This window comes from Vombatus ursinus, unplaced genomic scaffold, assembly GCF_900497805.2.
Source record: "Vombatus ursinus unplaced genomic scaffold, bare-nosed wombat genome assembly UNPS02014809.1, whole genome shotgun sequence".
NCBI lineage: Eukaryota > Metazoa > Chordata > Mammalia > Diprotodontia > Vombatidae > Vombatus > Vombatus ursinus.
Genome location: NW_020954587.1, coordinates 20,410,696 through 20,436,119, shown reverse-complemented (window position 1 = coordinate 20,436,119; position 25,424 = coordinate 20,410,696). Strand labels below are relative to the sequence as shown.

Here is a 25,424-nt window from a genome sequence, read left to right as displayed (position 1 = left end):
AATTTATTTTGATTTATCAACAATAACTTCCATAAGCTTTTGAGTTTTAAATTTTTCTCCCCCTCCTTCCTAACCTCCTTCCCCAAGAAGGCGTGCAATCTGATATAGGCTATACATATACATTCCTATTAAACATATTTTCACATTAGTGATGTTGTAAGTAAGAATTAGAACCGATAGGAGGAACCACCAGAAAGAGGAACATAATAGAAGAAAAAAAAAGCAAATAGTATGCTTCGATCTGCATTCAAACTTCATAGTACTTTCTTTGGATGTAGATAGTATCCTTGTATTGCTGAAAAAGGTTAAGTCTATCAATATTATTCATCTCACAATGTGGCTGTTACTGTGTACAATGTTTGTTTTATTACTATACTTTTTGAGAAAGGTTCAAGTGTTTCTCCATTGTATAAAATGTAAGCTTTTGGTTTTAGACAAATGTTTTTAATTTTACACATAAAGAGACACACACATATACACACATCCACATATATATTAAATGACTATTTGGTTTTTTTCTTACATCAGTATAATCACTATATCACCATAATTTCTACCAGAATCCCTCCCTTCTTTTCTCCTTGTTTTCTCATATCCATTCAAATCGTGGTCAATCTTTATATTTTGTTACATTCACCTATGCTTTTTGGCGTGTGGTTGTTTTTTCCATTTATATTGTTGTGATTACTGTGTATATTATTTTCTAGGCTCTGTTTACTTCACTATGCATCAATTTCATGTAGATCTTTCCATGCTTCTCTGTATATATATAATTTCTTACAGACTGTAATATTCAATTAAATTTACATGCTACAATTTATTAAGCCATTCCACAATAGAAGGGAATCTGCTTGTTTCTAATTCTTTGCTATCACAATATTTTGGTGTATATGAGGACTGCTTCTTATTGATAGTTTCTATTGGACATAAAGTCAGGCCTGGAGTCTAGTTCAAAAGGTATGGGCATATTAATATTATTTAATTATTTAACATTTAATTATATATGTTGTTTATATATCTTATATACCAAACCCTGACCAGAGAAATTTGGTACAAAGATTTTTTTTCCCATTCAACTACTTTCCTTCTTATCTTAGGTACATTAATTTTGTCTATACAGAAGCCTTTCAGTTTCACGTAATCGATGTTAACTATTTTATCTTGTGAAGTTGCATCTATCTCTTGCTTGGCTAGGAATATCCATTTTACCCATAACAGGGAAAGGTATATGTTTTTCTTCTGATTTTTTAAAAATATGATTTTTATTATAAAAATCACATATCCATTTAGAATGTATAGGAGGATACAGTATAAGGTGTTGGTCTAAGAATAATTTCTGCCTGACTGTTCACCAATTTTCCCAGCAGTATCTACCAAAAAAAGGAGGTTTTTTCCTAAGTAATTTATGTTTTCCACTATATCAAACTCTGGGTTATTGAGTTCCATAATTTCTGATTCTCTCTTGTCTAATCTGTTTCACTGATATGTCTTTCTATTTTTAAACCAATACCATATAGTTTTGATGACTACTGCTTTCTAATATAGTTAGGCCTGGAGTGCTATTCCCCTTCATCTCTATTTCTCTTCATCATTTCCCTTGATATTCTACATCTTTTGTTTGTCCAAATGAATTTCGTTATTATTTTTTATCAGGTTCTAATAAGTATTCCCTTGGTATGTTGATTGGTATATCACTGAAAGTATAAATAACTTTTGGAAGCATTGTCATTTTAACCATTTCGTCATAGTCTCAACAATAACACTGAATATTACTCCAGCTATTTAAGTTGTTCATGATTTCTTTAAGGATGATTTTGTCATTAAATCTATACAAGTTTTTTGGTATGCTTTGGTAGGTCCTTGCCAAGATAATTTATGCATTTTGCTGTTATTTGGAATGAGATTTTCCTTTCTGTTATGGCTTCTTGAATTTTGTTATTACCATATAAAATACTGTTGATTTTTGAGGGTTTATTTTGTAAGATTCAACTATGTTGAAGCTATTAACTATCTCAATTAGTATCTTTGCTGATTCCTTAGGATTTTCCAAGTATACCATCATATCATCAGAAAACAGGGATAGTTTTATGTCCTCTTTACTTATCTCTGTCTTTAATTTCTTTCTCTTGTCTTATTGCTGTTGCTAGCATTTCTAGAACAATGCCAAATAATAGTGGGGAGAGTAAGTATCCTTGCTTCTTTCCTGAATTTGTTGGGAAAGGTTCTAACACATTCTCATTGCATATGATGTTTGCTTTTGGTTTTAGATTGATGCTTGCTTTCATATTTTTTTTGGAAAAGATCCTTTTGTGCCTCTACTTTGCAGCATAAAAGAATACTGTACTTCGTCAAAGGCTTTTTCTGTATCTATTGAGATCATCATGTGGTTTTGGATGTTTTGGTTTTTAATATGACTATCTATGGTGATTGTTTTCCTAATGTTGCACCATCTTTGTATCCCATGTTTAAATTTCACTTGGGATTTAAGTGACACAAAATTCCTAGCCAAAAGTCAGTGTCTATTATGTTTATTATGAGTTATAGTTTTTATTATGCTTTTTCTTTGAAAGATTATTAATAAAGGGCACCCAGATTAGGGCCATCTTGCAATTAATATCCATGAAACAGGATAGTAGAAAACAGTGCTAATTGCAAAATTCATATTTTCAGGTTTAGAAAATTGCTCTAAACAGATTAATTTCCCCTTTTCTTTTCCAACAAGAGAGTCTTTATTAGAAATTGTAAAATATCAATGTTTACTTAAAGAGTTTATACAAACTGAAGATGCAACTTAGGTTCAGCAATTGCCACCCAACTGAGTTTTAAGGCTAATAACACTGTTAAGTCATGAAATTGTATTTCATGATGAATACTGAGGGAGATGACTGCATATTATAAAACATAATTGTATTCCCCAAGAAAAACAAGTAATTTCAGCATGTAACCACAGCTTTAAGGTAGAAGTCATTTAAGTGATTTGTCTAAGCTCTCCTTTAATTTCATACATGCTTAAAAATTTGTTACTGTTCCAGTGCAATAGAAGAAGTTAGAAAACACATTAGAGATAATGAGTAGAGTATATCAAACAATTGACAGAAAACATATAATTAAATATTTTTATAATTAAGAATCAACTAAATGCAATGAAAAAGCATGTGACCCCAACATAATCTATGTTTCTAGCTTTAATAATTCAAAGATAGATATGCTTACCTTTAATTATATTGGGTTTTGGTGGCATGCTGAACTCATATACTGTTGGTTCAGAGTATCCAAGTCTATTTGCAGCTGTAATTTGTACTTCATAACCCATAGTCCACTGTAAATGTTCCAAAACTATGTGATCTTTATTACCCTGAACTTTTTTCTCAAGCCACTGGTCTTCCTTATCTTTCTGTCAAAATTAGAAAAAAAATGCACTTTGAATACCCAATAGCTAATAACTTTTTTCAAATAGTAATTGTTGGGACATATTTTAAAAATGATTTTATGAAGATTATTGTCTGCTTTATAAAAGTATGTTTGCAGATGTCTCTTTTTCAATATTTTCCTAAAAGAAGTAAATTCATCTTTACATATTAAGGTAATGCATGTGTGATATTGAAAGTTAGTGATGCAGTGGTATGTTTATAATAAGGTTTGTTGTTGTTCAATCATTTACTCATATCTGAATTTTCTGGACCCCATGGAACATAATGGCTATAAGGTTTTCTTGGCAAAGACACTGGAGTAGTGAGGCTAGAGTATATTAATACCTTTTTCTAGACAGAGCCAAATGCTCATGCATATAATTATGGATATTTCTTGGTTAATCTTAAGAACTGAGTATTTTCTAAGACAAAGCATATTATTTAATTAGTATTTTCAATTAAAACTTTTATTTTTCATATTTTATTTTCTATATCATCAGTTCTTCATATAAGGTTTACCGCAGTTTCATTTAGCTGTTGCTATAATAATGACACACTTTATACATCTGAGCCTCTCTTCCTTGGGGAGGCCAGTATTGAAACATGGTGCTATGCTTTTCAGCAGTACAATGTCTGGAGAGCCCTCTCCTCGTGTATCAAAATGACTCCCAATAAAGGCATCATCATGATGTTTGAGCTGGTGGTCCAGCTTTCTGGGTCAGATCTAAACTAAGCCAATCCAGTCATTTTAGGCTTGAGGGTAAAATGCAATAAAAGGAACTCGAGTATCACAAACACAGTAAAAATCACTTTTACCAATAATTGATTAAAAGAAATAATTTAAAAGGAAACACAATAAAAATAAAACACTATTCCCCTCTGCTTCTCAAATGAGCACAGCAGACAGTCACTCACTCATATTAGGAAAATATTCCCTAGAGGGCAACAACTCAGTTGGAGTTTCTCTGTATTCCTCTATGCTAGGCTTCTTTTAAACCTTCCTGTGACCAAAGAGCCTCTCTATCAGAAAAACAGCCCAACACTATGTCTGGGTGGGACTGTCAAGAAGGGGGTGGGGGAGAAGCTTTGGCAACGTGTGTGGTGATGGTGGGGAAAGGAGAACACATATGTGTGTGTGTGTGTGTGTGTGTGTGTGTGTGTATATGTGTGTGTCTGTGTGTGTGTGCCCCTAGCACAAAACACAGCTAGCAGCTAGCTTTTAGGTAGTGTGGATTTTAGTGGCTCTTTACTAGTGGATATGTCTTTACTAGTGCAGGGGAGTTTATGTATATACATACACACTATAGCTTTCTTAGTTTCTGAAAGATGTTATTCGTCATTAAAAATAATTTTAAGATTTATGAGAAGTGTAGTTTTTACTTAGCTCTTACTTTGAATTAAATAAATAGCAATATTTCTTGAGGCATTTTCACCATTTATATAAAGTATGTGAAATTTATTTTTCTATTAATTTTAAATTAGTTGGAATATAGATATAAGGTATATATGTATGCATATATGTGTATGTGTGTGTTTACATCTATATCTATCATGTTGTACACAAAGATAATGATTGTGATTTGACAATATTATTTATTTCTTCCGAGTAATTTTTCTTCTTTATAACATCTTTAAATTGTCCATTCATGGTAAGAAAAATTTCCTCACACCAAAGGCCTTCATAAATATTTTATTTATTTTTTTTGCTAGGCAATGGGGTTAAGTGACTTGCCCACGGTCACACAGTTAGTAAGTGTCAAATGTCTGAAGCCAGATTTTAACTCAAGTCCTCCTGACTCCAGGGCTGGTACTCTATCCACTGCTCCACCTAGCTGCCCAATATTTTAAAAAAGTTAATTTAGCCAAACCTAAATTTGGCAACATTTGCACTGAAGTTATTATTCTTTTCTTTCAATCTACAAGCACTTAAACACTCACAATTATGCCATTCACAGGTAGCATCCTTTGGAGGCAGATCTACAAACAGAGGAAGTCTCAAAAGACTGACCAGGACATGGAACCCAGGAGGGCAATGTAATGTAGGGCAGTGGTTCTCAAAGTGTGGTCTGGGGCCTCCTGAGAGTCCCTGAGATCCTTTCATGAGGTCCACAAGGTCAAAGCTATTTTCATAATAATACTAAGATGATTTGATTTGTAATAAGGTAAAATTTGATAGCTATAACCCACATAAACAGAGTTCTTTGGGGGAGTTCTCAATAATTTTTAAGAGTGCAAAGCCAAGTTTAGATAATTTTATCAGACTCAATCATTAGTTTATATTACTTTGGCTTAAAGTTTAAATTTATTTCCCCTCCTCTCTTTCTTTTTTTCCCCTTTTTCAGGTAATTGGGGTTAAGTGACTTGCCTAGGGTCATACAGCTCATCAGCATCAGGTGTTTGGTCTGAGGCCCGATTTGAACTCAGGTCCTCCTGACTTCAGGGCTGGTGCTCTAGCACTGCACCACCTAGCTCCCTCCCCCACACCCCTTTCTTTTTAAGGCTCTTCTCTGCTTAGTTTGACAACATAACAATTCTATCCTGAATCAGATCATGTTCTATCTGGTCTTCTGGCACTGACAATAAAAACAGGATTTGAAAGGATGTTGCTATTTATGGTATCTCGTCAAAAAGTTAGAGATCTACTGTTTCAGACTCACTAGCTTCACAGAATTTCAGAGCCCTGAGATATTTAACCCATGTTTTTTATTTTCTGAACAGGAAGTTGAGTCCCCAAGAGGTGAACAGAATTGTCCAAGGTGTTAGAATAAGTTAATGGCAGAGCCGAGACCCAAACTTTGTTCTTCTGATACCTCGCTTAGTGTTCTTTATGGCCAAATAGCTTAGTTTCTTTAACATTTTTTTCTCTTTTGCTGTGTTTCTGCCATCTGGATTTGATGGCCTCTAAGGTGCTTTCTAGATCTTAATGAGGAAACTAAGACCCTGAGAGGTCAGTTGACCGGTCCAATGTCACTCAGAAACGGATAATAAGAAGTTAATAGTCAACCATACACAAACTCAGGAAATCTCAGTAGAAGCATCTGGATTACTTGGCTAGTGATCAGACTCGCATCAGCACAAACAGAAGAGTTGATTACTCATATCAGAAGATGATTATGTTATTTCATTGATAAAATATATGTAATATGTATTGTATGCCATTTGTTTTTATTTTATTTTATTCTTAAGTTATGGAATAAAACAAACATTCCCATAACAAAAAATATAATAAAAAAGATGATTGCACATGAAACTTCAAATCTATTATGTATAACTTTCTGTTCTTTTAAAAATCATAATAAAGTTATTATGTAAATTTCTTTTTTTTCCCCTTTTTTGGTTGTTATAGAGTTACTCTTCGCTTTTGGGAATCTAGATCTACAATGATTTTCTTACACTACTTAGTAAATTTTTGGTTTACTTATCTCCACAGCTTTAGTTCCTGAATTGAGGCTTTTACCAGGGTTAAACTCTGCCTCCTGGTTGGGGGTGCTTAGCCCTGCTTGATCCTGCCCTGGGTTCCTGTGCTGACCTTCCTGGGGCTAAGCTCCCTGGAATCTTTGGGATTCAAAATGCTAGATCTTCAGGGCCCTCAGGACAGGGTGGTAAGGAGTTCAGATCCCCTGGCCTGTCCTGGTATGAATGCTGTTGTGTCTGCACCCATTTAAGATCAACAAAGTGTTACTACATAATACTGCTCCCCTGGGCCTCCAAGGTCCACACCCTTAAGCCACCTGACCTTCCTGTGAAGTTTTCAGAGGAGCCCTTCATTCTTGATGCTTCAGGACTCAAAGCCCTGTAAAGCTACATGTGCTACCAATCCCACTGGAAAGTTACTGGTTTATTTGTTTATGCTGGCATTAGGTTGGATGTTGGTTGCTTTCCATTGCCTGTGGACTTCTGGCTAACTTTTTGTGAAGTTCTGGGGTGAAAAAATTTATTGTAGTTTCTCATTGGACTTAGTCATTATTCAGTCTGGTGTAAAATTCAGATTTTTACTGATATATATCTATAGGGGCTAGGGAGTTTGCCTCCATTTAGGCAGCTTTTCTGGTCAAAAAACTCTCATTATTACTATATAAGTCTGATAACTAGTAGTAGGCAATAATGAGCGCATTGTCTTTTGGGGCCTCTGACCATTCTCTGGGGCTATTTTTAAGCTAGCAAGTTGCCCACGCTATGACTTGGTAGGATATGGATTTCTATCAGTTTGCTATTTTGTATGGTCCCTGTACATATTTTGTATGATTCCCCAGCAGAGCTCTACCACCTATGTGTAGAAATTAATAAAAGATTTGGGCATTGTATAGAAACTTGTTTCTGTTAGAACTTTTCTGAGTTGAGGCCATGCTAACAATGCTAACTTCCTTTAGCTTATTTATTAACTGAGACACATACTCATTATGAGTTTCTCAATTTTCTCCATTTCCTTCAATTCCAAAGCAAAAGTAAACAGACATATATGGCTCTCTCTTAAACTTTAGGATGTGTGGGGTAAAGCCTATGGCATCATTCTTGGTAATATTGTATGTATGTTTGTACTAGAAATTCCACATGCTGACTCCACTGAGATTTTTGTTTTTGGCCCTTAGGATTCCTAATCATATTTAACAAGGTGTGGTTGGGACATTCAGGCCATGGGTCTCCCTGAGAGTGCTGAGGTATGTTTTTAGACTCTGATTTCTACGAAAGACGTCTGTCAGTCAGTCAGTCAGTAAACATTTACCAAGTGCCCACTATATGCCAGGCACTGTGCTAAGTGCAGGGTATATAAAAAAGGGCACAAGACAGTCCTTGCCCTCAAGAAGCTCACAATCTAACATCTCCCCGAGATTGTACTTTACTTATAAAGTCTCTACCTTGGTCAGAGTGAATTCTGGCTGAGAATTCAAATAAGTACTTTTTCCCAGATCACCTTAAGAACTGTAGTAGTTCCCTGGTTCCCTGCTGGAACCCGTGTATACTGGGAGAAATGGTCTGTCACCAGTATGACATGACTTATGTTCTTACAGTCTCTTTACAGAGAAGAAAGTCAATGCATGTAAGGTCCAATGGTTGTTGGTGCTTACTCTCGAAGTATGCGGCCTATGTTGATAGATCTTATAGACCTTGTAGATGAAAACTTTACAAAATTAAGAGGAGAAATAGTGGGATTGCTAGACAAAGATCTTCTTAATACGTACAGTATAGATCACATTATTCTGGTGCCATTTTGAGGCAACCCCCCCCCCAAAAAAACCCAAACTATTCCTCACTGTCTTAACTAAACTGTTCCAAGTCATCATACTTAAGCCCTCAAATGCATGGGGCAGCATTAATTGCTTCATGGCACCATGTGTGGGGTCCTTTAGGATCTTGTATAGCATTTCACTGCACAGATCCAACTCCAACGTTTGCCACTGTCTTAACAGTAAGTTCCCCTTGAAAGATTGGACTCCCAAGGGTCTGCACCTCACTTTGCTACTGGTATGATTTCATGTATCCCTTCAGCATTTTTCTGTTTTTGCTGCTGGTCATGAAAGACAACTGAAGCAAAAAGGAATAGCATTGTGCAAAAAAAATAAATCCGTATATACTGGTGGGTGGAAGTCCCATATTCACTGCTACACTTCCATTTGATTGTAAATTAGCTCCCTTAGGCCCAGTAGCATTTCTCTGTAAGTTGTTACATAAACAACGTTCAACACCCACACCTCTGCAAAGAAGGGAAGGAGCTGAATTTTCTTATTTTTTCTTCAGGGTCACTCATGGTAGTTACAATTACATAACATTCAATTTTGTCTGTTCTTATTGTTTCCATTAATATTGTTATAGTTATTTTGTATACATATTTTTTGCTCTATTATTTCATTTTTCATTAGTTTAAGTTTTCTCATACTTCAGTTTTTTGCATTTATAACACTTTATGTGAGTAGAATTATTATTTTTATCTATTTTACTCAGGTGACAATTTGTTTAGAAATTCCCCAGTTAAATGATATCTACTTTATTTTCAGTTCATTGATACTACAAAAAGTGTTGTTATAAATTTGTCTTTTTATATGGGGCCTTTCTATTTTTCACTTCCTCAGAATTTTTGCCTAATACTGGACTCTCTGGATCAGGGGTATGGCAAATTTTAGTCACTTAATTCTTCCAAACTGCTTTCTAGATTGGTTGAACCAATTCACAACTTCGCCATCAATGTATTAGTGTGCTTATTTTTCCATAGCCCTTCCAGTATTTTGTAAATATTGGGGGCAGCTAGGTGGTGCAGTCGATAGAGCACCGGTCCTGAAGTCAGGAGGACCTGAGTTCAAATCTGACCTCAGACCAAACACTTGATACTTACTAGCTGTGTGACCCTGGGCAAGTCACTTAATCCCAATTGCTTAAAAAAAAAATTTACAAATTTTAAAAAGGTAAATTGTATGTGTGGTAAAACCTAAGAGCTGTTTTATTTGCATTTCTTTTATTGTTCTTTACTTAATCTTTTATATTTAAAATGATTAAGGACTAATGAATACATTATTTTAAAATTACAGGCATATATTTAAATTATAAACTATCAAACAAAATACCACATTAGAGGCAGCTAGGTGACTCCTCTTCCTGAATTCAAACCTCACCTCATACTTAACTAGCTGTATGACTCTTGTCAAGTCACTTAGCCCTGTTTGCCTCAGTTCCTCATCTGTAAAATGAGCTGGAGAAGGAAATGGTAGGTCATAAAACAAATAAGAAAGAGGTTAAAGAGATGAATAGAGGAAATGGTAAACCACTTTGTCAGGAAAACCCTAAATGGGGTCACAAAGAATCAGATATGACTGAAACTACTGAACAACAATAACATTATTGCCTCCCTTAATCTGCCCTCTCTCTTATCACTGAATCCCTTTCATATCCTTGCCCTCCTACTTTCCTCTTTGTTAAGATAGATTTTTTTCCTTGATAACTAATTTATTTATTTTTAGTTTTCAACATTCACTTAATTTGCTTTCCCTCCCATTCCTCCCCCGCCAAGATGGTGTGCAATCTGATTTAGGCTCTACTTATACATTCATATTAAGCATATTTTCCCATTAGTCATGATGTAAAGAACAATTAGAACTAATGGGAGGAACCACAAGAATGAAGCAATAAAACAAAACAACCAAGGAAAAGGAGAGCAAATAGCATGCTTCTATCTGCATTCAGACTCCATAGTTCTTCCTCTGGATGTAGACAGCAATTTCCATCATGAGTCTTTTGGAGTTGTCTCAGATTCTTGCATTGCTGTGAAGAGCCAAGTCTGTCAAAGTCAGACATCCCACAATGTGACTGTTACTGTGTACAATGGTTCTGCTCATTTCACTCTGCATCAGTTCATTTAAGTCTTTCCAGGTTTTTTGAAGTTTGCCTGCTCATCGTTTCTTATAACATAGCAGTATACCGCAACTTGTTCAGCCATTCCTCAACTGATGAGCATCCCCTCAATCTCCAATTCTTTGCAAAGAATTGCAAAAAGAGCTGTTGTAAATATTTTTGTACATGGGGGTCCTTTTCCTGTTTTTATGATCTCTTTGGGATACAGACCTAAGTGGTATTGCTGGGTCAAAGGGTATGCACAATTTTTAGCCCTTTGGGCATAGTTCCAAATTGCTCTCCAAAATGGCTGGATCATTTCACAACTCCAATGATGCATCAGTGTTCCAATTTTCCCACATCTTTTCTAACATTTATCATAGTCCTGTTTCGTCATGTTGGTCAGTCTAATAGGTGTGATGTGGTACCTCAGAGTTGTTTTGATTTGCAAGGGAAGGTGGCTTAGCTGTATCAGTTCTTAAATTGTATTATAAAGCAGTAATCATCAAAACTACTTGGTACTGGCTAAGAAATAGAGTGGTGGATCAGTGGAATAGGTAAGGTATGTAAGACACAACAATCAATGACTATACAATCTACTATCTGATAAATCCAAAGACTCCAGCTTCTGGGATAAGAAATCACTATTTAACAAAAACTGCAAAAATGTATGGCAGAAACTGGACACAGACCAACATCTTATACCCAATACCAAGATAAAGTCAAAATGGGTACAGGATTTAGATATAAAGACTGATACTTTAAGCATACTAGAAAAGCAAGGGATAGTTTACCTTTCAGATCTATGGAGAAGGGAAATTTTATGACCAAACAAGAGATAGAGAACATTATGAAATGCAAAATGGATAATTTTGATTACATTAAATTGAAAAGTTTTTGCAAAAACAAAGCCAATACATCCAAGAATAGGAGGGAAGCAGAAAACTGGGAAAGAATTTTTACAACTAGTGTCTCTGATAAGGCCTCATTTCTAAAATATATAGAGAACTGAGTCAAATTTATAAGAATACAAGTCATTACCCAATTGATAAATGGTCAAAGGATATGAACAGGCAGTTTTCAGAGGAAGAAACTAAAGCTATCTATAGTCATATGAAAAAATGTTCTAAATGACTATTGATTAGAGAAATGCAAATCAAAACGACTCTTGAGGTACCACATCACATTTATCAGATTGGCTAACATGAAAAAATAAGATAGATTTCAATACCCAACTAAGTGTGTGTATATATATTCTGACCTCTTTGAACCAGTTCAGATGACAGTGAGGTTCAAGGGTTGCCCCTCCCATTTTCCCTCCATTGTAAAAAATCTTCCTTGTGCCCTTCTTTTAAGCAGATAATTTTCCCCATTCTCCTCCCTTCCCTCTTCTCCTAATGCATCTCTCTTTCTCACCCTTCCATTTTTTTTCAAGATCATCTCAACATAATCGACTCACACCTGTGCCTTCTATGCAGAATCCTTTTAACTGCTCTAATATTGATACCTTAGGAGGTACATGTATCATCTTCCTGTATAGGAATGTAAATAGCTTAAGCTTTTTGAGGCCCTTATGATTTCTTTTTCACATTTATTTTTTGAGTACTCTCTTGAGTACTTTCTTGAGTTTTGTATTTGAAAGTCAAATTTTCTAATCATCTCTGGTCTTTCATCAGGAATGCTTGGAAGTCTTTGATTTCATTAAATGTCCATTCCTCCCCTCCCCCAAAGATTTATACTGGGCTGGTTATTGGTTATTCTTGGTTGTAATCCTTTGTCTCCCAGAACATCATATTCTAAGCCCTCTGTTCCTTTAATGTGATAGATGCTAAATCTTGTGTGATCCTGACTATGGATTTGAATTTTTTGTATTTATATTATGTATTTGAATATTTTCTTTTTTGGCTGGTTGAAATATCTTCTCTTTGACCTGGAAGCTCTGGAATTTGGCTACATTATTCTAGGGAATTTTCATTTTGGGATCTCTTTCAAGAGGTAATAAGTGGATTCTTTCAATTTTTATTTTACCCTTTGGTTCTAAAATACTGGTGAATTTTTCCTTCATAATCTCTTGAAATATGTCTAGATTTTTTTTTATCATGGCTTTCAGGTAGATTTAAATGCTGTCTCCTGGATCTATTTTCCAAGTCAGTTATTTTTCCGATGAGATATTTCACATTTCCATCTATTTCTTCATTCTTGACTTTGTTTTGTTGTTTCTTATTGTCTCATAGGGTGATTAGCTTCCATGTGCCCAATTCTAATTTTTAAGGAGTTATTTTCTTCAGTGAGCTTTTGTACCTCTTTTTCCATTCGGCCAATTTTGCTTTTTAATAATTTCTATTCTTCAGTGAGGTTTTGTACTTCTTTTGCCATTAGGCCAATTCTGTTTTTTTTTTTTTTAAGGTGGTATTTTCTTCAGTATATTTTTGTGCCTTTTTTACCAAGCGGCTAATTTTTTTTTCATAATTTTCTTGCATTGCTTTCATTTTTTCTGGACCACTCTTATTTGATTTTAAAAATAATTTTGAAGCTCTTCCAGGAATTATTACTGGGCTTATATTCAATTCACAATTTTTCTTTGAGGCTTTGCTTGTTTTGACATTGTTGTTTTCTTCTGAGTTGTGTCTTGATCTTCCCTGTCACTACAGTAGCTTTTTATGATCAGATTTTTTTTTTTTGGCTCATTTTCCCACCCCATTTCTTGACTTTAAACTTTATGTTAAAATTGGACTCTGCTCAGGTTAGGGGTGGAGAGGTTCACATTGTCCCAAATTTCAGGTTTATTTGTGCTGCTTTTTTCAGAGTTAGTTCTTGGGGTTTGGAACTTTTTCGTGCTACCAAGGTGATGTGATCTGGGGAGAGGTGTGGTCACTGTTCTCCTAGTCTGCATTCTGGTCCTTCCTCAAGAGGGCCCCTGGTCCCTTACAACTGCAAACACTCCTCTCTGCCTTAGAACTGAGATCTGGAAGTGGGTATGAACACTGAAGTTGCCAAATAGTGCCTAGTTTTGCACCCAGTGCTAGCATAGTGGTCATCTGTAATCTCTTTCTGACCAGTTGTCCAATTCACTTACTGCCTCTGGGTTAAGAGCTCCTAAAGCTGCTGCTGCTGCTGTCACAACAGCCTCAAGACTTATAATTGGTGTTACCACCACATTGTGGTGGTAACACCACATAGTGGTTAACACCACTATAACATAGTATAATAAAAAGAGGTGATTGCATATGAAATTGCGAATCTACTGTGTACAACTTGCTATTTCTTTTAAATATATTAAATATATAAAATTTCTATTTAAATATATACTATTCCTTTTAAATATATATTGTCATGCATTGTGGCCCAACCCTCATGTAAGTGTCATAGACCTCTCCTTCTGATCTCTTGTCTTGGGCTGGCAAAATGTCTCACTCTGACCCTTTATTGGCTCTGCCACTCCAGAATTTGATTTAAGACCTTATTTTAAAGTTGTTTGGAGGGGGATGTTGGGAATGCTTGGCTGTAAAGTTTCCTCTACTCTGTTGTCTTAGCTCGGCCTCTTTGTCCTTTTTGATAAGGAGCTGTTAATCTTCCCATAACTACTTTAGGTTGATGAACCCTGTGATTTGTTAACATCATATGGGTTTTGTTCAGACACATCTTAGTTTGTTGTTCAATTTAACCATGCCAGAAGTATACATTAAGGATGGTATTAAGGTGTTTATTGCTATAAAGTGTTCTTTGTGTTTAGCTTTGAATTCAGAATGCTATTCAGTGTTTTATATTCAGCTTTAACTTCGTTTTTGAAAGCCTTATGTGGCTTCCCTGGAGAAGATAAAATATTTATAAGCATTTCCTTAATCAACTGGTTCAGTTTGATTTCCAAATTTAAGCATTAAGTCTTTGATCTCCATTTTCCCTTTTTGTACATCACTATCTCCAGACACTTTTGTCCGCTGCCAATGGAGGATTTTGTTTTGCTACACTGTGCATATTTGCTACAACAGTTTTTTTTAAAAGGAGGGGGGGAATTAGAAGGGTGAGAAAATAAGGCACATGAAGTACCTTCTGTGTATAACCTGGGTTGCAATTTTTTGATTATTATTTTTCCATTTCCTCCACTTCCTCAGGATATGAATGATGATTTGGCTTTTTTTTGGGGGGGCGGCTATCATTTTCATCATTAATTTTTCATCAGAGTTTTAAAACGCATTAATTTGTCTTTTCATAATGCTCCTAGCATAATTTGTTATCCTGTTCTCAGTGTTCTGTGAACTCTTGCATAGGTATGGATAAAATGATGGCTTTATGTAATTTAACAAATGTTTTGGAGCGTGAGGTCATCTCTGTTAGGGTCACTGAAAAAGCATCTTTGGGACAACTCCAGGAAGAGACATGATGACAGGAATGATATGTTCTTCATCCTCTTCCCACATGGTTTTGATATCTTACACAAGGACTCTATATTTGGAAAGTTTTTGCTCCATATGAGTGTTATGGTAACATATATCAAAAATGTTCTTAATTCTTTATGAATCAACATTATGTCAGCAATTTGGACAACAGTTTTTTTTTAATGTGATAATGCTTTTATTCCAGCACATTTTATTTGTGGAATTCTTAAGAATAATTTGAAGTTTGTATTTGTAATATGGGCAACAGGGTGGCACAGTGGATAAAGTGCCTGGAGTGAGGAGGACCCGAGTTCCAGTCCATTCTTAGACACTTATGGACTGTGTGACCCTGGGCAAATCACTTAACTCTTTTTGCCTCAGTTTCTTTTTTAAAAAAATTTATTTTATTTTAATTTATGGAATAAAACAAGCATTTCTATAACACAGTATAATAAAAAGAGATGATTGCATATAAAATTGCAAATCTACTGTGTACAACTTGCTATTTCTTTTAAATATATTAAATATATAAAATTTCTATTTAAATATATACTATTCCTTTTAAATATATATTGTCATGCAATTTTTTCTCCTTTTTTCTCCCCCTCTCATGCCCTAGAGATGGCTACCATTAGACACAAATATGTATATATGTGTATATATATTTAAATATATGTAAAATCATTCTATACATACTTCTATCTATCAGTTCTTTCTCTGGATGCAGATGGTACCTTCCTTCCTTAATCCTTTGTAGTTAATTTGGGTATTTATGATAGTCAAAATGACTTATTCACTCAAAGTTGTTCTTAAAACAATATTGCTGTTACTGTATACAGTGTTCTCTTGGTTCTTCTCATTTTGCTCTTCATTATTTTGTGCAAGTCTTTGCATGTTTTTCTAGGATCACTGCATCATCATTTCTTATAGCACAGTAGTATTCCATCATGATCATATACCACAACTTGTTTAGCCATTCCCCAACTGATGGGCAATTTCCAATTTTTTGCCACCACAAAGAGAACTGTTATAAACATGTCAGAATATATAGGTTCTTTTTTTTTCCTTAATCACCTTTGAAAATAGACCTATTAGTGGTATTGCTAGGGTATAGGCAATTTTATAACTCTTTGGCCATAATTTCAGATCGCTCTCTAAAATGGTTGGATCATTTCACAGTTTCAACAATAAATTAGTGTCCCAATTTTTCCACATCCCCTCCAACATTTGCCACTTTCCTCTTCAATCATTTTAACCAATGAGATAGGTGTAAAATGCTATCTCAAGATTGTTTTAATTTGCATTTCTCAAATAATGAGTTAGAGCATTTTTTATATGAGTATAAATTGTTTTGATTTCTTCATTGGAAAACTACCTGTTCATATCCTTTGACCATTTATCAACTGGGGAATGATTCATATTTTTAATAGACTTGACAAAGGTCTTTACATATCTGAGATATAAGACCTTTATCTGATAAACTGTCTATAAAAATTCTGTTTGCCTCAGTTTCATCATCTGTAAAATGAACTGTTAGAAAATGGCCAACCACTCCAGTATCTTTGTCAAGAAAACCCTAAATGGGGTCATGAAGAGTTGTACACAATTGAACAACAAATTTGTAAATTTATATAGGAAATTGTTAATTTATGTAGGAAAATGAATTAGTAAGTCTCTGTGGCAGTATCTGAATTAAGATCTTTCTGGCTGTTTAATATGTTTTTGTGGAGTCATCATAGCTTGATATCAATCACGTTCAACAATGGATTAATATAACTGAAATGGGAATATGATTAACAGACCCTTGATCAATTGAGCCCTCTCCTCCACTAAATAAAATTCTAGGAATGTAAAGGCAGATAACAGACAATGATGTTTTAAGGTATTTTTCCTTTTCAGACTTTGAGCATTTACATTTCCTGCTTGTAATACTTGAGTGGCTTATAATCTAAATGATTTCATCATGGATTGTTAAGGAGGCAAAACTGATAGTGAGTGGCCTATTCACATCTTCAAAAGAGTTCAGCCCTTTCAGACTTTGATGGACCAGTATAAAGAAATTGTAAAGAAATGTTTACTAATAGATAGCAATCATATAGCACTTTAAGATTTGTAAGGGACTTGTTATGTTACACATGTTATCTCACTTGAGCCTCATAACAACCCTGCAAGGTAAGTGTTAATATTATTCCCACTTTACAGATGAGGAAATTGAGGGGTTAAGTGACTTGCTTAGGGTCATGCAGCTAGTAAATATCTGAGGTAGAACTTGAACTCAGGTCTTCTGGTCTTCAAGTCCAGTACTCTTGTACTTGGTAGTCATCTAGATTTCTTTTCTCCTTTAAGAGGCATGAAATTCCCAATTAGGAAAGCACATCATTTATAAAAACCATTGGTTGGCTAAAGGATCAGCTTAGCTCCTGGTAGCCTAAAAAAGCATGAGCAAGTTCTGAGAAGGATGTTTGTTATGAAGGAAGAACCTAGCTCATGGGAGGCAATCGATCTTTGGTTTTTCCTTGTACCTCCATCTTCCAGAAGAATGCAGTGGAGGGAAGGAAGAATTTTCCTGTCCTTCTTCCCCTCTATATCAGAATATAAGCGCAAACTCACTAGTAGGAGACATTGCCTTTAGTGGAGACCAGACCCACAGCACCCAGCTGCAGAGTCAAGTGGAGGGGCAAAAAAAGAGCAGGCCCATTGAAGTCAAGCTGATGAACCTGCCTAGAAGATGCACTGTGTCTAGGGGGGACAGAATGAAGATACTATGAGAAAAAACATCAGTGTCCTGCAATGCTGGAGACATGAATTTCCTTGGCTATATGTGTTCCCCATATGTGTGCCCCTCTACTTGTGTACTCCATGTATATGTCCATTCTTCCCAATGACTTTGTGTGTGTAATCCAGGCTGGCTTTTTGAGCATGGCCAATTTGGTTAACATGGAGCCCAATACATTTCCTACCATATGTGTGGGGATACCTCCCTAGATTGGCTGCTTGTCTTTTTAAAGTAGCAAGACTGAGTCATTTGCTCTCTTTCTGCCATTTTTTCAACGATGCTCTTTTGGTTGTAACTCCTTTCTTCTTTGTTCAGTGTGAATGCCATGAACTGAAATGGTGAGAGAAGAGACGCTTGCCTTTCTTTCCTCTCTTTTACCCCATCTCTGAGAAACAGATCTGGTGATGTTCATTTCTATTCTATATTGTTTGCCCTCCTCAGTTTCTGTTCTGGTGCCAGAAATAAGCCCTACAGGACTTGGGAGTTTGAGCCATGATAATCTTGGAGCCAGAAATGCAGATGGGATGGTGTGGCCAGCCAGGCAGCATGGAAACCTTAAGAAGCCAGGGTGTCTGGCACTGTGTTCTATGGGAACCAATCTAATCTTTGAACTTAATCCTCTTCCCTTGCCCAGAGATTGAGGTGGTACAAAAGGGGACAGGGATTATGTCTCCCACGTGGTGGGGGAATAAGTTTGCATATTTGTAATTATATCTTTTGAAGTAAATGTTCCCTGTGTTAAAGGTCCACTGTGCTACATGTGTATTTGTGAAGTAGTATACCATAGGTTTATGGGGAGAAAGTTTTGTTATTCTTGCACTGCCATTTCAGTCAATGCCTTTGCTCTGAGCTCTTTTTGTTCTCTGGTTGACTTCTGAAGGTGAAGGCACTTGTGGGGACTTGTCAGCTCTAATTTTAGGAAAGTGGACCCATAGAATGCTTTGAATATGATGTAATCATCTGGGGGGGGCATCAAATGCAAGTTAGGATGGTAGATGGTCCTGGGGGCAGCATACTGTGGGGATTCATCCAGAATATGCTTCAGGCATCCTATGTAGGGACCCAAGAGAAAAATTAGCATTTTTGTTTTGTTTCTTTTGTGATTGAAATTTTCTGTTGAGTTTAAGTGGAAAACAGTGCACAGAAATACCTAGTATAACTTTCATTTCTCTCCTCTTTCTACTAACATAATGTTGCTAGTCATGTCTTATTGACAAAAGAAGCAGTATGGTATAATCATCAGAGAGCAAAATGTGAAGCCAGGAAGATCTGGGTTCAGTTACTGTTTCTAAAAGTAGGTGTAAGAACACGTGCAAGTCATTTAACCTCTCTGACTCTCATTTTCCTCATCTGTAAAATGGGAGTAATAATACTGGAGGTAGTCAAGAAGACCTTGCTTCAAGTTCCATCTCTGATACATACTGGCTATGTCACTTTTGGCAAGTAATTTAACCTTTCAGTGACCCAGGTTACTTTCTGACCATAAGTTGTGTGGTAAATGCCAATACGCAACAATTGAGGGAATTTTCCCATAGGAAATTTTCTTCACCAATGAAATCACAGATCTGAAGCAAACCTGTGGCACTGCCATTCCATCCCTGCCCAGATGTTATGATCAAATGAACAGATCATGCATTTTGTTATTACTGCAATTTACTTGCTATAAAATGGCACTTGGGTTCATGACCTGTCACCCACATATTTCTTAATTTCATCCCTTCTCTTCATTCACACTGGGTGAAGAGAGGCGAGATAAATAAATAAACATGTTGCCTGTGCCTACACATCACCTTTTTCATCTCTGTGGAGATTTAAAGTCTCAGAAGTCTTCTATGTAGGGAGAAAGATCAGAATTTGAAACTTCTATGATTCTCTCTAGATCAGAGAAAAGACCTTGGAAGCTCTCCTGGCCCAAATGTGCTCTGTGGCAGTATGCCAGGCAACAGGACAAAAAGAATTAAACTTGTATTTTTCAGTGCTTTCTTTATGCTTCTTGCATTCCTTCCTCTAATCTTGCCATTGAGATTCTGATGAGTGAAGAGAGACTGGAGATTATGTTGACTCTATGATCAACACTATTCAGAAGTTATGGTGCCATTAGAATGGGCCAGTTTGAGTGGTAGCTGTGGTCTACACAGTCAGGATAGCTTCTGATCTTGAAGGAGAGATAGTGACTGAGAGTTGTGTAAAGGAATGAAATCATCAGTTGCTGAAATCATGTATCAAGAACGTTTACATAATCTAGAGTATTATGGGAGTGGGCAAGGTACTGAGGAGGAGTTTGCTATACCATTCAAGTTTAGCTATACCATCCAGCAGAAAGGAGAAAAACCCCCTCAATTTGTGATATAGGTGGGCAGCTTACTCCATATATTTATAGCATGATGGCAGATGACAAGTAAACAAAGGTCTGCGAGGACACAGTAAATACTGACTATCACACATCTAATGAATATTGTATGAGACAAGAAATAGTTGATTTGTGGGAAGTTACTAAAAAGATGAGAATATTTGAGAATGGACTGGATGTCCAAGTTCAGAAAAATTCAGCTTCTACTAATGCCAGAACGTCATCTCATGTGTGAGCCGCAGGTCACAAAGACCTATAGAAAATGAACCACGGACAAATCTGTTCTACCTGGATGAATATCGTTTGGATCATAGGAACCTGAGGTAATACAAGCATAACTAGCAGAGTACAGATGAAGGGGCAGAATTTTCTTTTGCTGGAGCTGTGGTCCAGAAAGATATGCAAATGTAGCAGTGTACTTGAGAGGTGAATATTGAGTTGAGTTGGCTGAAGCTGCTGTCTTAAAGGATAACTTCTGGGGCCAGGAATCAAGGCAATCCTGGAATCTACAAACATTGTTTGACCTTACCCATTGTAGATGAATCCAGCTAGGAGGTGCAGTAGATAAAACATTGGGTTTGGAATTAGCCAAGTCTAAGACAGAGATTACTCTGTCTGCTTCAGGTTCCTCAACTATTAAATGAGGACAATAATAGCACCTACTCTCACAAGGTTGTTGTGAGGATCAAATGAAATAATAATTATAAAGTACTTAGTACGGTGCCTGGGACAGACTACTCTGTCTATTTAATAAATAGCTTGCTCCTTTCTCTTCCCATCCCCTCAGAAGACCCTGTGCAGAGGTGATGACTGAAAATATGTAGTGCACTGCCATGCTGAATGGTGAGATCTCAAGTGATTGTTCTACTTCAATTATTTTAAGATTACTTAATCAAAGAAAACTCCAGCTACTTTATTTTTTAAAAATTAATTATTATTTTTTTATCAGAAAAATTTTGATTACCAGCCCCCACCCCCAAGAACAAAAGAAAAATAAAACCCTTGTTACAAACATGCCTAGTCAAGCAAAACAAATGTCCATTGGCCATGTCAAAAAGATATGCATATATTTACATATATATGTGTGTGTTTATGTCTTTGTATACACACACACACACACATATAGATGTCTCATTTTGCACTGTGAGTTTTCATCTTTCTATCAGGATGTTGGTAGTATGTTTCATTATTAGTCCTCTGAAATTCTGGTTGGTCATTACACTGATCAGAGTTTCTAAGTGTTCCAAAGTTGTTTGTCTTTAAAATATTGTTGTAATTGTACAAATTGTTCTCATGGTTCTGTTCATTCATTCTACATCAGTTCATCTTGAACTTCCTGGGTTTCTCTGAAATCATCTCCTTCATTATTTATCACAGCATGGTAGTATTTAATCATATTTATATACTATAACTTCTTCTGCTATTCCCCAATTGATTCTTCAGATTCCAATTCTTTGACACATCAGAAAGAACTCTAATTTTTTTTTTTGCACATCTTAGAGTTTGTTTTGTTTAGGATTAATTCCTCCCTTAACTTACCCTCCCTCTTATTTTCCTGAGTTAAATGTGTTTCTGTATCCAGCATGCATGTGTGTGTATTTATCTTTCCTTCAGCAACCTCAGATGAGAGTGAGGTTCAAGTGTCAGATGCTGCCCCCACTCTTTGTTCCCTGTTTGGATACATTTCTACTTGAGTATCTCAATTAAGATTATATGAAACAATTTTCCCTAACTTTTGTTTCCCTTCTCCAAATAGTGTATTCCTCTTCTTCTCCCTTTCCATTCTTCTTTTAAGATCATCAAGATATAACAGAACCACTCCCAGGTCTTGTCTAACTAGTCTCCCTCTTTCACCCCGATGATGAGAGCATTTAGAGGGTCCACCTATATCATCTCTCCATATTAAAATGTAAGTAGTTCATCTTTGTTTAGTCCCTTTCATTAATGATTATATTTTTGTGTTTCTCTCCACTCCTGGTTTTAACATCAAAGTTTCTACACCATTCTGGTATTTTCATCATTAAAGATCCATTTTTCTCCCTCTCCCTCACTCCCACTACAATTATACTTGGTTTTTCTGGATAAACTATTCTTGACTATAAGTCTAAATCTTTGCCTTCTGGAATATTGTATTTCAAGCTCTTCATTTCTTTGCAATGGTGGCTACTAAATGTTGTGCAATCCTACTGTGGCTCTTTTGTACTTTAATTATTTCTTTCTGGTGCTTGCAGTATTTTTTCCCTTGGCTTGGGAGCTCTGGATTGTGAGAGTTTTCATTTGGGGAGCTCTTTCAGGAGATGATCAGGGAATTCTTTCCATTTCCATGTTGCCCTTGAGTTCTTAGAGATCTGGAAAGTCTTCTTTTACTACTTCTCTAAATAAGATGTCCACACTCTTCATGGCTTTCAGGTAATCCACTAATTTTTAATTTTTTTTCTCCTTGATCTGTTTTCTAGGCCAGTTATTTTTGCCATGAGATTCCTTATGTTTTACTCATTTTCTTCAATCTTGACTTTGTTTTAATACTTCTTGTTGTCTAATGGAGTCATTCGCTTCTATACAATCCACCTTAATTTTCAGGGAGATTTTGGCTTGGGCAATGTTTTATACCTCTTTTGCCAAGTTGTTAATTCCCTTTTCAATTCTTTCTTCCATAGCTCTCATTTCTTTTCTAGTTTTTTCTTGTAGTTCATTTCATTCATAAAAATTTTTCTAACTCCTTTAAAACTTTTGCTTTATATTTTTCAAGAACTCTAGTTGAATGAGTGCTCAAGCTTTGTTTTCTTTGAGGCATTGCTTTGAGGCATTGTTTTGGAGTCATTCTCTTCTTCTGGATTTGTGTCTTAAGCATCTCTTTTGCCACAACAGATTATTACGATGGGATTCCTTTTTTGTTTGCTCATTCTTCCCATCTACTTTCTGACTCTGGACTTTATGTTAGGGCCAAACTCTAAGCACTTCTGCATGGAAAATCTGGTTTGATCCTATTGCTGCTTTCTCGGAGTACAGTGTGTTGCGTTGTCTTAGACATTCAAGACAGAACAGCCTGGGTACCTGCAAGCTTTTGGTGTCTGATCTAGGGTAAAGTGCGATTGGTATCTCCCTGGTCTAAGCTCTGCAAGGTCCTGACTTGGGTTTGGGACTAACATTAGGACACTGCTGCTGGCCTTAGTCACTATCAGCCAGCTGGATAATTTTGCTGGTTCAGAGGTTCAGAACTGTAGGCTTCCCTTTGGTCTGAAAAGAAGTTGAGATGCCTCAGCATGGGTGTCAGCAGGAAGGAAGACACTACGGCTGATATATTCATATCTAGTAACTACTTCTGGAATATCACTGTTAGAACCAGCTTCTACGTATTTAAATTATTAGTTGGATACCGTAAGCAACAAGACTGGGATTCAATATACATATACTTTAGTTACTTATACAGCCTATGTAGAAGCTTATAGGAAGATAAAGGGCAAGTACTGGCAAGGAATAATGCAAGAGTAATGGCTCCATGACTTGGAATTGGATCATAAGAAGTCTGACTTGGGTGACTCTCCAGTTCTTAAAAAAATGGAAGGAATGAGGGAAAAGTTCAGCACGAAGACACGTATCTTCTCATTGCAAGATCGGAATATGGGAGGTGCCCAAGGAGTAACTTGCAGAATCTACACCATCTTTTCAAGGGCAGCCTAGGAAGATTCGTCTATATGATGGAGGGCATCAGAAACCACCTGAAAGATCTGCTGGGCAATGGGATCATCAAAGAATCCGGCAGTATATACTTATTGTGTATAGCGGGAGTAGGAAAAAAATGGGGAAATATGAATGTGTGTAGCCCACCAGAATTTGCACAAGGGAACTAAAGTGGTCAAGAGCTCAAGACATACTGGATTGTCTGCTAGACAGTAAGTAGTTCCTAATACTGGATTTATATATGAATACTATCAGATTCTTATGGCAAAGAAAAACAAAAAGCGTATAATATTCATCTGCTCAGCTGAATTTTTACCGGTTTGAGAATATTTAAATTTTGGATACTCCCAAAACATCTTGGGTCACCTTGTACTTTTCAATAGTTAATGGAGAAAGTGGGGGCATGAATTACATAGAATTGTTTGTGTAACTAGATGGCGCCATTTTCTTTGGAATGCTCCTGAAAGGACATGAAGAAAGACTGATAAAAGTGTTGGACTTTCTAGAACAAGCTTTTATGAAGCTATTAAATGACAAGTTCTACAGAATTTCTATCAAGTTTGTGGGTCACATAGTATCAGCAAGATGTAGTCACTGATTCAGAGAAGACAGAAACACTCCTCAATTGGCCATGCTCAAAGAACCTCAAAGACTGGAGTACTTTTTTAGTATGTGGTGACTAATGAATCTGTAAACAATGATGCGCTATTGCTAACCCTCTGAATTTAAATTCTGATTAAATTAATTTCTGATTAAACCTCTCATGTGTGGATATATAATTAAGGAGAACTGGAAGAAGGGCAAGACAGGTCAATTTTCCTTTAACCCTCAGAAGTTGTTTAGAGACTACCGGACTGATAGATGTGAACAAACTTGTAAAGACTCAGTCAACTATTTCACACATGCACCACTGCAGCCCCATGAAAATGTGAACATCCTTCATATAAGTACTAGTAGTCCTATACCAAGAAAGTGATGGTCATCATGTGAAAATGATGGAAACCATTTATATTCTCCAACAGAGAATTTATGGATAGTGAGATTCCCTATCCCATAAACACTCTTGAATTTTTGTCTCTAAAATGCGCAATCACTAAGAAGTTCAAAGACTATGTGCTAATTATCTAGTACGGAAGAACAACAATCCAATGATTGATATTTCGACTAGCATCAAGCTACTTTTTTAGAGATAAGTAGCAACACTAGCTAATATTAATCAAACTCCATTGCTGTATCACTCCTACCAACTACCTCCTTCATGCCTACTTGAGTGCTGCTAAGTAGAACTGGAGGAAATGCAACTATGTTGAAAGGGTCCACTATACGCCTCCTAATTGAGATGACATATCATAAATATATACAGCAGATAGAGCTAGACCCGAAGTCAGGGCGTTATGAAGATCTGAGTTTAAATCTGGCCTCAAACACTTATTAACTGTGTGACCCTGGGCAAGTCACTTAACCACTGTTTGCCTTAATTCACTACAGAAGGAAATGGCAAACCACTCCAG

At 36.1% G+C, this 25,424-nt stretch overlaps 1 protein-coding gene across 1 annotated transcript in view; it reads right to left on the bottom strand.

Annotated features, from left to right (window-relative positions):
• NCAM2 (neural cell adhesion molecule 2) overlaps window positions 1-25,424 on the bottom strand; it is a 251,181-nt gene that overhangs the window by 25,338 nt on the left and 200,419 nt on the right. Inside the window, exon 15 of the mRNA XM_027875469.1 lies at window positions 3,214-3,394. Within this exon, the coding sequence (XP_027731270.1) occupies window positions 3,214-3,394 (181 nt within the window). The remainder of the gene's footprint in view (window positions 1-3,213; window positions 3,395-25,424) is intronic.